General features: G+C 40.4%; 1 protein-coding gene and 1 non-coding gene across 2 annotated transcripts; one reads left to right on the top strand and one right to left on the bottom strand.

Moving 5' to 3' along the window:
• Nucleotides 1-298: 298 nt before the first annotated feature.
• LOC136942395 (two pore channel protein 2-like) lies at nt 299-14324 on the bottom strand. Its single transcript, XM_067235284.1, has 23 exons — nt 14313-14324; nt 13967-14043; nt 13537-13720; nt 13242-13358; nt 13044-13150; nt 12338-12410; nt 12038-12137; nt 11519-11584; nt 11268-11332; nt 10959-11068; nt 9945-10026; nt 8618-8704; nt 6939-6998; nt 6452-6580; nt 6134-6183; nt 5200-5299; nt 4806-4877; nt 3727-3800; nt 3533-3638; nt 3327-3409; nt 1801-1882; nt 1563-1654; nt 299-377 (listed from the first exon to the last, which is right to left on the bottom strand). The coding sequence occupies exons 1-23, from the start codon at nt 14322-14324 to the stop codon at nt 299-301; spliced, it is 2007 nt and encodes a 668-aa protein (XP_067091385.1).
• Nucleotides 5827-5898, top strand: trnap-agg (transfer RNA proline (anticodon AGG)). Its single transcript has one exon. It is a non-coding gene; the product is annotated as a tRNA-Pro (tRNA).
• Nucleotides 14325-15639: the final 1315 nt, after the last annotated feature.

Genomic DNA, 15639 nt, shown 5'->3' on the forward strand with positions numbered 1-15639 from the left:
TTCTCGGTAGACAGGCAAGTAATCCATCCAATCATTGCATTTGGTCCAAATGCTGTCCAATCATTTTGTTTGGTCCAAACGAAATAGATATTGAACGTGTATCATTTTACTGTCAAACCTTTAGATGTATTGGTTACTAATCAGGATGTGTTTATTTCAGAAAATATGGCAAAATGCTTCTTCACAACATTACATACCCATGCCTGTAAGAAGGTATTTAAGTTAAATGTTACAATGAGGAGGAGAGGTTTGGTGTGATGATGTCAGAGTCTGAGGAAGGTGACGAAGCTTGAGAAGGTCACATGGTGAGATGGAGGTGTGGATGCTGGAGTAGCTGAGAGACAATCTCTTCCTCTGTTGGCTCGAGAATCCGCTCCCTGGAGACAGAAATCAGACAGTAAATAAACACAGTGAACACGTGTTTGTGTCCTGGTTACACGTGTTCTTCGAAACAGAAGTTGCTGTGGATCATACAATATAGTATTCAATTCACTTTAATACTATAATCACAAAAGAATGTCTAGTGTTCCAAGCTCCCTGTGGACAGTTACAGGATTATGGGTAAAGGCCTCGACATACACCAGTTTCATACATGTACGTACGTACATGGTACGTATGCAAAAGATATGCATGTGTAGCGGTTGTTAGTACTCCTCGGGCATTGTGTCTGTGTATGCAACAGTCATGGTCTTGCAAGCTCTGTCAGAGTTTTCCAGACCGTGTTCATCCTTCACCGGGAATCGAACACGCCATCCCAAGCGCGCCCACTACCAGCTACGCCAAAGAAAAGCTAGCTTTTCTATGACGCTGGTGGCCTGCTACATACTTGAGAAGTGAGTTTCACCGATTCACACCGGCTACACATGCGCCATTGTTCACATACTCAACTGCGTTCTTTGTAAACATGGTCCTTGGAGGCAGGTCAGCAACAAAAAATGTTGTGTCTAAATACGTTGACAAGACGTTGACAACTACTTCAGATTTTGTACAACAGCAGTAACTATGGCAACAGAGGAAGAGGTACAGTATTTTGTTAATGTACTGTATGTGTACTGTATGTATCTTTATGTTTAATTGCAAGCCAGCTCACAGATATGCTCTTTAAAATGTACCGCCGTTGTGTATTACTACTTTTGTGTTGCTTCTTGTTTTTATCTCGCAGCACATCAGAGGGTCTTTGGTATACTGCCCCACAATGCCTGTTGGTATTGCACCTTACTTATGTGGACAAATAGTGCCAGGGAGACGTGCAAAAAGTACGCACCAACAAAACAACGGATACGTGCAGAATCATTCAGCGTTTGCATACACATACTTATTGTGAAGGATATTTCCGCTTTTACACACACAAGAGAACAAACATAATTGAATAAACACAATTAAATAATATAGCTGCAAGCAGCAATGAGGTGGCCAAGCAGTCAAATGACCCATAAAACATGTTAGACATCCTCAGAAGAGGGTTCGCCACCAATAATAATAAGAAAAGGTAGAAACACTTAAGTGGCTTCGCCGCTTAGCGGCTTGGCCACCAAAAATAAATGAACAAAATTGTGTTGTACCTGAACATCAGCTGGACTGTGTTCTCCACGTCAGCCCTCACTACATCAGACATGGATTGAGTTTGGCTACGATCCCACTTATAGATGAAGTTCTGGGTAAAGATTGACATGACACACACACACACACCAGGAACAGTGTGTTAGCCCCACCTCTAAGATAGAACAGTGTTTTAGCTCCATCTCCAAGATGGAACAGTGTTATTCCTATCTCCAGGAAGGAACAGTGTTTAAGCCCTACCTCCAGAATAAATGCCACGAACAGGTTAGCCCACATGACAGAGGATGTGAGCCACCAGGCTATGAAGTAGAGCTTCGACCACCTAGACATGAAGTGGACGTCATTAACATCAGAACATTTTAACTCGAACAAATGAAGTAGGTTAACAAATGGCTGAATATGTGTGGATGCATATGTGTGATTAGTAGAATAGATAATGGAATGCTTGGATGAATGAATAAAAAAATGAATGAATTTATGATTTAAGCCGGCTGCACACTGTACGATTTTGGCCACGATTTGGTCGTCTGAGACAAATTGAGAATCCTGAAAGATTCCTATAATCTTAAAGTATTCTAGGCTAAAATCGGGAGTCTTTGATCAATAGTTTGACATGTTCCCTGCCCTCCGAATAATGGACGTTGCAATCAAATTTAACCTCAGATTAAATTTTGGCAGTGTCATAAGATTTTCTTCTCCTACGACAATTCTCAAATCATAAACCAATAGGAATGCAGAACCTGATGACGTAAATAGTGCGTCTTCATGGTGCACTTCTACACAGCCATCATTGAGTCCATCCTCACCTCCTCCATCACCATCTGGTACGCTGCTGCCACAGTCAAGGACAAGAGCAAACTGCAGTGTATCATCCGCACTGCTGAGAAGGTGATTGGCTGCAATCTGACTACCCTCGAGGACCAAGGCCTCACACTGATATACCACATTGTCTATATTTATAAGTTCATTCACCACCTATTTGCACAAATCATTTTGCACTATGCTGCCCTATTTCATATCTTGTAACTTTGTAACATTTCATATTTTATATTGTATAGTTATATATATTTTATATCTACATTGTTTAGCTCTTTAGGGTATGTTTAACTCTTTAGTATTAGACTTTTAAAATTGTATTTATACATTCTGCTTTTTCTACTTAAAAAAAAAATAAGATCCGTATATGTTTAATGTATGCACCTTCCTGCCACTTTAAATTCTGTGTTTGTGTTAACTTACATGGCAATAAAACCAATTCTGATTCTGACAAGATGTGTCTGTATTTATTATCAAAACAAGACATTGATCAAATTAACACTACAGATTTTGTGATTTTCAGATTTAGATGTTTTGTTTGCTGCTAACTACCATTGTAAATTTGCAGGTGAATGCGGCTCACTGTCACCAAACGTATCACGGATTGATGACATAAAACTTCATACCAGTCTTCTTCTGCGCATCCGTTTTTCACGTCTTGACTGTCATACAGTCTGACATGAATGACAAATGAGATCCTACAGTGTGTCATGGCTTACAGCGGGGATCATGTTTGTACAGTCTGACAAGCAACAGTCGCAAAGGACTATTACACAGTGTGCACCCGGCTTCAGGCAAGAAGGGGTGGGACTGGACACTTTGGTTTACAAGTGAATTAATAAATTAATTTATCTAGAGGGAAGTAAGAAATGTTGTTGGTGTGACCTTACCTAGGTGTGTATTAATGTGAATAAAATAATGAAGGAATGAATGAATTTGTGTTATATTACTCAGTGGTGTATCGGGAGTAGACATCTAGAAAGACGTTCCAGTTGTTGACCACCATGATGTTGTAGAGCAGGACCAGCGCAGACTGGAAACAAAGCACAAAACCAGGCTGAGACCTTTGGTGAACCTGTGAAACCAATGTCACCCGACATTGGTGCTTATTCCACAGTCAATATACCTTCTGTCTTGAGGGTTTCTGTTAACTCACTGCAAAGTCATCAAAGTTGTTTGACCAGTATCCCAGCTGCTCGTATGAACCACATACTACAGTTGTGTTGGAACTCATCTTCCCTGTTCCAGAGCCATTAGTCACACTGTAAGACAGGAAAATGAATACATAGAAAATAACATGTGCCTTTAAATGAATAAGAGACCATTTATCTGGTCTAGCATGTCCTATACCTCCCAGTAGCAGGTGCAGTAATGACCCCTCTGAAGAGCCATATTCCAACCACCGCAAACATGTAATACACCACCTGGCAGAGATTGTGAACACAACACAATGATTATTTGAAACTTTAAATGACCTAATAATAGTCCTAACCACCTAAAAAAGAAGTATGGTCCATTTAATTTCACAGAAGTGAATTTGGTCAATCAAGTGCACCCCAGAAAAGTAATCGTATTTGTAGGAGGTATTTTTACAAGATTTAAATCCCACTCAGCCTTGTTCCTGTCGTGTTTAACGGTAAACCCCACAGGGAAAATCAGTCTGTTCTCAGCACCTGTATGAGAGTCAGCACTACACATACCCCCTTTTTTTTGCTTTTCCACAGGCCCGAGAGCCACCACAGAGCCACGTCATTACGTCACTGTATACGTCTCATCTTTCCAGCAACGCTAGCGCGGCAGTGCCAAACACAAAGCAGAGCCCGTCTAAAGGCTGTTTATCAATCCAAAGAACGCGAGGTTGAGATGCTGTTTTCTTGGCTATTGCGCAATACCCTGGACTCTCAGCATCTCAGTATGACAACACTGGCATTATCAGCGCAACATTTTATAAACTTTTGCTGTATAGTGCTTGTGTATTACATTTGTGGTCAATATAGGCTCAATAGCTCATAACATTTGTGTTTGTCATTTAACTAATTTGATAGGATTATGATCAAATGCAGAAACTAGCTTCTGCACTGCACTGCGATGCAAGCTAGGTTATCGAAAAGTCGGAGCAAATTTACAAATTAGCAGTTTCATCAATAAAATAAGCACATTTTCAGCAACCACACTGCACACTTCTCGTTACATTTTAATTCAGATGCTGATTTACAAGTACCGTTTAGCTGAAATATGAATTGTAAAAACTTAGAGCAATGTCGGTCAAAGGATTCTGTTCGTCTTGTTGGTCACGGTAACCAAATTTCAGCCAGTTCACTATTAGATTGCACATACTCCTCCAGTGATCACTTTCCCTGTCAGTGGGACATCGCCCCACCACACATCTCCTTCTGATTGTGACATCATGACGGTACACCAGCACTAACCACCAGAATCCCAGCGAAGGCTCGGAGGTTCTTCACCAGGTCCATTAGGGTGCTGGCCACCAGGGCCATCAGCTGGTGGTTGGGACAGCAGAATAAGAGGCCTAGCAAATTACTCTAGGTTTTAGATTAATCATACCCCTAGACTAACGAGACAGACATGTACATTTTAAATTTTTACATTTAGTCATTTAGCAGACGCTCTTATCCAGAGCGACTTACAGTAAGTACAGGGACATTCTCCCCGAGGCAAGTAGGGTGAAATGCCTTGCCCAAGGACACAACGTCATTTGGCACGGCGGGGAATTGAACTGGCAACCTTCAGATTACTAGCCCGCTTCCCTAACCGCTAAGGGAGTCAGGTAAGGTGTATTAGATTGTGGTTCAGTGCATGTACCTTGATGTTAGGGATGATCCTGAGGAAGCGAAATATGATCAGCATGTTGAGCAGCCGGCTCATCTCCCACAGAGGCAGCAGGCCTTCATGGGACGGGTTCCTGTCACACAAACGCCACACACATACACACTCACAAAGAGACACACACACTAGTTAAACAATTAACATAATATTGCTCTACAGCAAACATTCACATACAGTGTATGTGCCATTTTGTATGAGCTTTTAATGCGTTGACAAATTGCAGTGCATTTTCAGTTACAAGATGGAGTTAGAGTGCATTTCCCCCAAACCACCACTAGAGGTCAAAGTGACACTGTTTCACTAATGTAACCTGACAGCACCGCTGGAAAACCCAGTGTTGCCAGTGGGAGGGAGAGTGAAAGTCAGAGACTTCTAAGAATTGCTCAGTTGGGCTCGTTGGAATTGAACCATTGGGCTCGTTGGTATAGGGGCATGATTCTTGCTTTGGGTGCAAGAATCCCTGACCTGACTGACCATTATGGTGTAGTTTTGAATCAAGTATAACTATCAAGTTACCAGTAGAGGGCCAGAAATCTGCCACATCACCAAAACAAAAGTCGAAGAAGGAGGGGGTTTAAATAGGATTTGACCACTTCTCAGGCAGGCTCGTTGGTCTAGGGGTATGATTCTCGCTTAGGGTGCGAGAGGTCCCGGGTTCAAATCCCGGACGAGCCCTGTTCTTTTGTAAACATGTTCCACAGAGGTAACAGTGAACAGTGTATGTAACTGCCTGATATTAAAATAAACATAGTATATGTTTGCTAACTCGTGTGAATAAAGGGTGTACTGATGTGAGGCTTGTTGAGCTATTACTAGGTCATTAAGGATTGCGGTAACCAAAAGCCTGAAGATTTATAAAAAGCCTTTGACTTACACGTAAAATATTAATTATAAAAAGACTAGCTCTCACCACTGGGAGAAGGGAAGCCGATAGGTGGCGAATATGGATATCTGGAGACCCTGTTGTAATAAGAAAAATAAGACAAAATTAAGTAGCTGTTTTGTTTAAGGACAAGGTTTTTTCAGAAGAAAAAGATACAACTTAAGAGAATGAAAAGAGGCATTAGAATGAACTGAAGTATGAATTTTTGTGTGAATGGATATCTGAAAAAAAGAAAAGGTGTATTTTAGAGAATGAAAGTGTGCATTTTACAGAATTAAAGGGTGGGTTTTAGAGATGAAAGGGTGGGTTCCAGATAATGAAGTCAGGGCTGGGGAGAGCACATACCAGCAGAAGGAGTGTGATGGATCCATCAAAGATGTTACTGCTGTAGGACACATAGCCCCTCGGGCCAAAAGCGACCATCTTCAGCCCCATCTCAAGCAGGTAGCAGGCAATGAAGAAACTGTTTATTGTCTGTAAAAGCCACAGAGCACACAAAGACAGAGACTAATACACAAAGAGGCACAGACCGAGAGATACACACAGACACTTACACACACATGTACACACACAGACACTTACACAGTGCATCGTTAATGGTAATGTAATGTTTTGAACGGAATAACGTTTCATAATTTCAACAGTGAGTGAACAGAAACCCAAACATGAACAAATAACAGAAAGAGTTAAAAACATAACACAGTGACTGATAATAAATATGGGCGGTGTACATTGCTAGCATTGAGACGGATGAAACAAGTTTACATGATACAACATAATTTAATACGGTATTATCAATCCAAGAAGGTATACAAACTACATTTGTGTTTACCTCTAAATAGTAGTCCTCTCTTTCAGACAGCTTCTTCTCTGAATCATTCACCAGGATTATCTGAGAGCATGAAATTGCTCACATTATGGATGCAGCAGTGGCAAACCAGGTTTAATCCAGTAAATAGCTATTACACCACTCACAGCATTGTAGCTATGTTGACAGACTGTACCTCAAACAGCAATACATTAAAAAACAGTCCAGAACTACATGAAACATGATGGGATTCTCTGTACAGTTTCCTTTACGATCGATTGTTCTTTACATTCTCCTCATCCCATTTACAGTGTTGAACTACCTAACTACTATTCATATAGGTTGCTAATGTCTCTTGATGATGATGAGCATGCTAACATCTAGATGCAGTATCTCCATCTCGCAAGATTGCAGTGGCAGGGTTTTGCAGAAAGCTATGTGAACTCTTAAAAGTGACAAACGGGTTATATCCCAGACAAGTCATGAGAAGTTAGTTTCTAACGATTCCAGTGGACCTTAACCCTTTCTAATGATACGAGTTTCACAATAAAAGTAGACATCTGAGCATTGAACAGAGACAGAGAACACAGTAGTAAGCACTACCAGTAGTACTGCATCTACACCAGGGTGTAATGAACTCACACCAATGCAGATGACATTAGACAGAGCCACCATGTTCCCCACCACGGTAATGTAATGCTGGCTGAAGACACGTTGGACTCTCTGCAGGCTCCTGCTGGAGTATTTGGGCAACACAGGATGCTGTAATGGGAGTAGATGAGGGATTCAGGGTTTCCAGCAGGACATTTGTTAGTTCAGGTGGTAGGGTGTGGTTTGAAACATATATATTAATTAAAATATATTAAAATATAAAATATATTAATATGTATTTTATTTTTTTGACATAGTTAAGGGGGCAGGCGTGTGTTGCTTAGGCGGCCGTCTTAGCTGCAAAGTGCTGAAGGGAAACCCTGGGATTCATGAATGAATCAATGACTTACAGTAATAAAGGAAGGAAGTAAGGAATGTTGTCAGTATGACCATAAGTGCTTGTCAAGATGAATTAATGAATAAAGACAGGATTCTGTTATGGAAGGCAAAAAATTAAACAACAGAGATGGATCTTGATATTCTTGATATTCTTTCCAATGTCTGTCACTGTTTATCTTCTAAAACATTCTTACTTACAGAAACAGGAAATAGTACTACCATGTACTAACTAAATTTGCTAGGCAGTGCTAGCAGCTAAACTGTGGTGACTCAGGTTTAAGGACCATTCACTTTTACCACCTGTGCTTAACTTAGACTCTAATAGAGGCAAATATGATTACGGTACTGGTCTGTTTAACGGGGCTTTAATACCTTACCTATATTTACATTTAGTCATTTAGCAGACGCTCTTATTCAGAGCGAATACAGTAAGTACAGAGACATTCCCCCGAGGCAAGTAGGGTGAAGTGCCTTGCCCAAGGACACAGCATCATTTGGCACAGCCAGGAATCGAACTTGCAACCTTCAGATTACTAGCCTGATTCCCTAACCGCTCAGCCATCTGACTACTAAAATACTAAACTCTACCAAACAGAATACAGTAGGACCATATACTATAACTTTTCTTCTATTTGAGGTGCAGAAAATCAAGCAGCCAGACACTTTAGGAGTGGTATTCCAAGGTGCTCTTGTCCAAACTGTGTGATAGCTACCTCTTTGATCCTGTCCTTGTCAAGCTCGTCAAACAGCTCCTGGAAAGCTTTCCGGCCAAGGTAGCCACAGTACGACTGGTGGGCTTTCTGAGGAGACATCAGTTACAGGATATTCTTATCACTTGGGATGGGAAAGGTGTGGTCATCCTTCATTTTCTTTCCAACAGTTTTTTGCAATCGCTAGGACCCGTTTCTGAATAATTTGGTCACATTTTCTAAACTCTTCATACACAGTTCTCCAAACCCACTTTCAGCTTGGCACAGCAATTATTTTCCAATCCAAAATTCACTAAACTACCAAAACACTTTATACATGTCTCCTATCAACTCTACTTCCATTACACTTGCAAAGGTTGTCACACAACAAGCACACTACTCATGAATCACTGACCTAAAAAACATCAGCAACAGGTAGCATTACACAATGTTATTGTAAAATCTCTTTACAAAACAAAAATGACACCTCTCTACTGTTTAGATTTCACTGCAGCATGTCTTACAGGAATGAATCAGACATGGTGCAATATGCATCGATATGACATATCAATTGCCGAAGATACACTGACAAATATTTGATTTATTTATTTATTTAATATTCAAAATACAATATAGTAAGTTGTACCCATTGTATCTACGGATACAATAGCAATGCTAGGCAACCCTGTCATTTACATTTGGCCACAGGGTCTCATCCACATCATATCTTATGTCATCTTGGGTAATACACCTTGGAAAAAAACTTTTGGCATGCCTGGTCCATCCCTGACTATCTTCTGCTGATATGTGCAGGAAACCAGCTTTCATTGCTTCCATTGCTTCCAGGAGCGAGCGAATTGGTCTAATTGTTATGATAGTATATAACTTTTAAAATGTGTAATAAGTTTCTATATTTTCTGTAGAAATGTAGCAAATTGCAGTCTATTTTGTGTTATGTTATGTTTAGAACGTAAGTTCAACTGTTTTGAAAAGAGTATATAAACGTGCAAATGGGCTTGAGTGATGTTTTCATGTGATTTGAAAGACGTTGTCAATGAATGTATTTTGTGCAAAAGCAATGAGAAATTATCCACAGTTTAGCTGACATAGACTGCTGTTGTGTTCACTGTATGAAGAGTTTTGAAAATGTGACCTAAGTATTGACAAATGGGTCCTGCGATTGTAAAACAAAAAACTGTAAATAAGTAAGAGAGAATGTGGTCTCATGAGAATTTGTGGATACATACACACTTTAAAACGAACTTTATAAAACATACTTTGTAAAAACACTTTTAAAACTCTTTCATACATAAGATAATTGAGAGAGAGAAAAAGAACACTGCCAAATCACCCTGATGATGGCTTTTCTGTAGTAATCGTTTATTTTCACCCTCTTCATCACCTTCACAACAGTCTTGACCAGAACACACTCACTAAAAGAGACAAACATTTTGTGTTACAGTTGTATAAAACCACATTCCATTTTCATTAAATATGGATTCAAATGGTATGAATTAAACCTACAGTACTCAACATCAAGGATGTAAACTCTTCAACCCCACAGTCATTGTATCATCCATAGTTCCAAGATTCTCTGTGTCTGTGGCTTGAGTATCTCTCAAACCAGGCACTTTACGAAGTTGATAATCGTCCGATCTTGCTCAGGACTCAAGGAGGTGGAGTTTTGCACAGGTGTGTTGTTGTTTGATGAGCTACTTGTGTTTGTGAAAAATGGATAAGCCTAAACAGTGACATATGCTGCATCACAGGCACTTTATGCAAAAACTGCATTCCCCTTTTCACCAATACACCGCCTGAACCTGTTGTTAATCAGTTTTTAATTCTGCTAATCACTTATACAGTATTATAAGGCGGGAGGTACACAATCAACACACGCTCCATCCGTTTCTTTAGTAGCCTAAAGTTTAGCACTATACTGCAGGTATTTGATTTTCATTGCTTTGCTAGACATCATCAAATGTTTAGCATTTAAGGGTTAGGATGACTTTGCACGGTTTACTAGCCAGGTGCATGCATAGAGGCAAGTAGAGGATAAAGACTGTTAGCGAGGCGTCTTCTCAGTCAGACCCGCCCAAGGACCCGCCCTTCGCCCCTCCAAACCTTCGCCCTCTCGTCCAAATATGGTCACTTTCAAAAACCCAAGATGGCAACCAGGACGTGTAAAAATCAAGGCTTCAAAACTGGCTTTCACAAACCAATGGGTGACATCACGATGACTACGTCCATCTTTTAGTTTTTTACAGTCTATGGTCAAAAGTAACAAACATACTACCACACACACACACCAATATTTTCCTGTCCAAACACTTTGCAGAGAGAGCTTTGTACCCCCATGCAGCCTTACCTCGTGTCTTCCTCGGTGTGGCTGCGTTCCTGGAAGACCTGTCCATGGAGCAGCTCAAACGCAGCCCTGATAGCCAGCCGCCTCCTCAAGATGGATGTCTGGATTGACATCTGCAGCACCATGAAGGAACACAACACTAACACAAACTATATGCTCTATCAACTTGTATGAATAAATGTTCATCAAAATAATGCAATTTTATTATATTATATTCAGTACAAGAACATACCTTTTGTTTTGTGGTAGATGGTACAAACAGACAATTAAAATGAATGGCTCGTGAAAACAAAAATATCTACTCTGACTTACCACTAGGTATCCCCTGAATTGATTGTAGATGATAGCCGTCACAAGATTCATCAGAAAAAAAGTTCCTGAAGTATATAAAAAACATTGAAGATTACTGTAGATTACGGATTACAGTAAACACACCAGGCTAAAATAATATATTTTATAAATAATTTGCATTAATACAAACACTTATATGAGCATATGAACAATCCATTCCTATCATTGATATCATCAAGAACAAAACAGAGAAACTATTTCTGTAGACAAACCAAAGCCACTGAAGAGCATGAAGAAAGCTGAGAAGGCTCTGTTCAGGGAATACGCCGGTGTCATCACTACACAACAGAGAAAAAACAAGAGTCATAATCTAAACTGCCATGATGCTGCTGTTTTGGTTTTCTAACCAGGTGGAATCCCATGGTATTATAGCAAAGAGGAGGTAGGGCAAATTTGTAGCAGGTAGGATGTTTGTCGGAGACGGCAAACCATAAACAGTTTTGAGGATGAGATATATATTTACAAACGTAACAGTTTAGAGCATATGTAACGGGTGTGAACCTGTGAAACTCAATCCTCAGGCATGTAACAGGCCACCCGCGTTAACGAATAGCTAGCTTTTCTTTTGCGTAGCTGGTAGTGGTCACGCTTTGGCAAATCGGAGGTTGTGTGTTCGAGCCCAGTGAGTGGCGAACGAGCCTTGTCGTGACGGAGCGTGGCTACAGCTGTTACACACATATGTTCGGGCGCCTATACGTGCAGGTGTGTGTCTGTGTGTTCCAGTACTTTACCGTCTGGGTTGTTGGCAGTGGTCAGCAGGACTAGCAGTGATGTGAGTGACTGAGGAAAGTTTCTAAAATAGAAGTCCCATTCCTTATTCTCTTCTGGGTTCTGGTGAAAAAATCCACACACGTAAACACTCACCATCAGCTTTCACTCAATAACTCAGAACTATTTTCTAATAATCATCAGTTCTCTGTGTTGTTGCTGGTGCTGATATATAATAACATACATATTCCTGAAAGGCCATACTAAGCTGTCTCACTTGCTACTAAAAGGAATTTAAGAAAATGTCAACAAGTTTAACCTACCTCGCCCCGGACAAACAACAGCATAGCAAACATGGTGAACAGGAACACATGTAGAACCACAAGGAACATCACACTGGCAAGAAAGAAGAATTTTACTTCACCATCAGATTCTGCATGGCATGCTACATGTCTGTGCCCCTCCCCCCACCCAGATGTGGTGCAAATGTCGCTAATCGCCTGGTTTAAATAAATAAAAAAGGAATCTGGCTGAAAATCTCAAATTTCGAATACCTTCAGGAATGTACCTTTCATGTGCCCCTTCTTTACATTTTGTAAAATTTTGTAATGTCATGTTTTTTCTAAAAACCTGCCTTGTGTGAGGCTCGAACTCATGACCTTCAGATGACACACGAGATATGCAGTATGTCTGATGCCCTCCCCCCACAGGTCAACAGATGCAGTGGTATAAGCTTAAAAAGAACCACCTGGTATCTGTGAGGTCCAGACTCATGCCCTGCAGATTATGATACTGAGATGCTGCTTAGTGTGCTAAAATGCATGAATGAATGTGTACATAGTGTACATGAATGCATGTGTATCAATATTACAATCTAAAGTTTAGAAGAAAAAAACTTCCCTATGTGAGGCTTAATCTCACAACCTACAGATTTTTTGATTGGCGAGCTGCCTAGTGCATTCCAACACCACACGCCTAAAACAGTTAAATCAATACAGATGTCACCAAAAAATCTGGTACACTAGCTACCTTGCAATCTCAGGTACTGTCCTCTTGATGCATTTCAATGTTTTCTTCATTAAAGATGAGTTTTGAAGGAGGAAGAATGGACGCAAAATTCTTCTAATTCTCATTGTCTGTAGTCAAGAATGTAATCACACATGTCAGGATAAATCTATGTTTCAAGTAAACAGATTCACAATATATAAAGTATCTGGGTTGACTTACGCCATCACAAGCCAGACCCAGGGATAACATCCAATCAGCAATAGACACTGTGATGACCACCATGTTGCCTATTAGCCATTTACACTTCAGGAATTCCTCTCGGCCGATGAGATACAACTACAAAGTAAACAACATTGAGGTAGCATGGTATTAGAACCAAAACAGAGCCCACCCTAACAGATTAAACTGAGTTATAAATCTGAGTTTATAAATCTTAGTCTATAAATCTAAGTCTATAAATCTAAGTCTATAAATCTGAGTCTATAAATCTGAGTCTATAAATCTAAGTCTATACCTTGAGAAGGAGATCAAGACTCAACGTGAGGAGGCAGGCAATCTCAATGGTCTCTGTAAGGCCACAGGGAGGTTCCCATGTAGCTTTCTGCTGTTTGTAGCGCAGGTCTGAAGTCACAGTAAGGGATGTTGGTTTTTCTATGAAGGCCAGGGCCAGAAGCACTGTGATGACCACGTTCAGCCCCCTGACAAGATACACATAAAAGTAACTTGAAGATTGTAAAATGATGTACTGCAAAAGATGGGCTACAGTTTGCGCAGTGGAGAAAAATGCTCAACTTGTGCAAACATTTGCAATCAAATTATGGATGTAATAAAATATTTATGGATGAATTAATGGCACAAAAAAAGTCCTGCACAACAAGTTTCACCACTCACAACAGTTTATCAACACACACACACACACACACACTATTTGCCTGTATCTGTACCATTGACAGGGTCTGGAGAAGTACCAACTGTACAATATGAGTGATCGGAAGTCCATGCGATGGTTTATGGATCGATACTACAGAAAAAACACACACATAGCGGAACAAGTTTTAGTACAAATTGAACACCTTTCTGAAAAACTTTAAAAACTTGAAAACATTGTTGAATACAACGTGGAAAAGTCAGCGAGTACTACATGTATGGCGTCTTCAACAATTACAACAGCTTGCTGGATAAACAGCTCCTCTTCTGTGAACAGAAGAAAGTAGCACCATTCCACCACATGCCTCTCCAGCTCTCTATTCTCTGTCACATCAATAAAGAGATGTTCTAATTAATTCGTACCTTGACCCTCATTCCCCCAGGTAGTGAGTTTTAGCTTCGGTCTCCAGTCAAAGCTTGACCTGTAATGGATGTCTTTGTGTAGCAAAGGAATTGTCTCCATAGTCAGGATCTCAGCTTTCTCTTGGTTTAGGACTGGCCGTGGTCAGTGTGTAGGCCTAACTGGTGACTGGTTACAAAGATTTTACTTGACGTAATGAATGAGTCAGTTTCATTCACAATGCACAACTTCTCTGCCTGAGACAGTCACAATCTTATTTATTAGCTGTGTAGTTATGATGGATTTTACGTGTAAACATGTCTAGAACGGACCAACAAAGCACACAAAATCAGTGTCATATTTCTTAATGAACTCTACTATAACCTACCAAGTGACGTCGATTTCATAGCCTACCGCGAGGTGATGTTATCTTCAAAAGCCGTTCCCAATTTAGGAAAATCCCATGTAGGCTAGTGTAGCAGGGTTAAAATGTCTCCACTTCAACGGTCAGACAGAGTATTGGCAACTGGCCGTTGCACGCTGGATGAGGTGACAAAGTTATGTCAAGTATTTCCCACGTACGTCGTGAAAAAAACGCTTTCTCTGTCAGGTCATATTAATTATACGCTAGCCCTCGCTATTGCATACAATCCATGACTCAGTCAAGTCAGTAAATTGTCCGCACAAATAAAATCAGCTCTCTTTCATCACAGTGGTTGGTCGAAAGCTATGAGTGCAAAATTTAAGCAGAATTAGTAGACTGGATTAAAATGCTAAATTTGAAAGCTGTAAAGTCAAGGCAAGGTAAGTGGCTTGTGAGGGAGTTGGAAAGCCTTCTGAAGTAGCCTAATCATGAAACTTGTAATTTACCCTGTCACTACCGACGGTAGCCTCTACCGTAATTAGGCAACGAGTCAGTTTTAGGTAGCCTACTCTAGATATTGTCACGAGAATGCATGCCCAGTGTGTGCAAAGATAGCCAACCCGTGATGTAGACAATATAGAATGATTTGTTAAAAAGTCAAAATGACTCAAATGCCAGAGTTGTTATAGCTGACAGTGTTAGTTAAAGTAAAATGGACGGCATCTGTCTCATTGTAATTCACACGGATAAAAACGGTTTGAGAAGATTGTGCACGTTGCCTAGTTTGTAAGGCTGGAAACTACAAATCCCATGATCCTATGCTGTTAACTCGTAATCTTTCACTAATCTTATCATCCCCGGTTTTCGAATCCCAGGCACCAGACCCGAGGATTGCGGATTAAAGACCGACTCATATGAATATTGACTTCGGAAGAGATCGTACATGATTCAAGGCGAGACGGGTAACATTCGGGTGCACTTGGAAT

The sequence above is a fragment of the Osmerus mordax genome, chromosome 4 (assembly GCF_038355195.1).
Source record: "Osmerus mordax isolate fOsmMor3 chromosome 4, fOsmMor3.pri, whole genome shotgun sequence".
Lineage (NCBI taxonomy): Eukaryota > Metazoa > Chordata > Actinopteri > Osmeriformes > Osmeridae > Osmerus > Osmerus mordax.

What these genes read in the sequence shown, in the direction of transcription:
- LOC136942395 (XM_067235284.1), bottom strand. An exon ending in ACAGTACCTGAGATTGCAAG is followed by an intron (nt 12,411 to 13,043) that starts GTAGCTAGTGTA and finishes CTTTCTTGCCAG; the next exon opens with TGTGATGTTCCTTGTGGTTC. An exon ending in TACTCCCGATACACCACTGA is followed by an intron (nt 1,883 to 3,326) that starts GTAATATAACAC and finishes CTTCATGTCTAG; the next exon opens with GTGGTCGAAGCTCTACTTCA.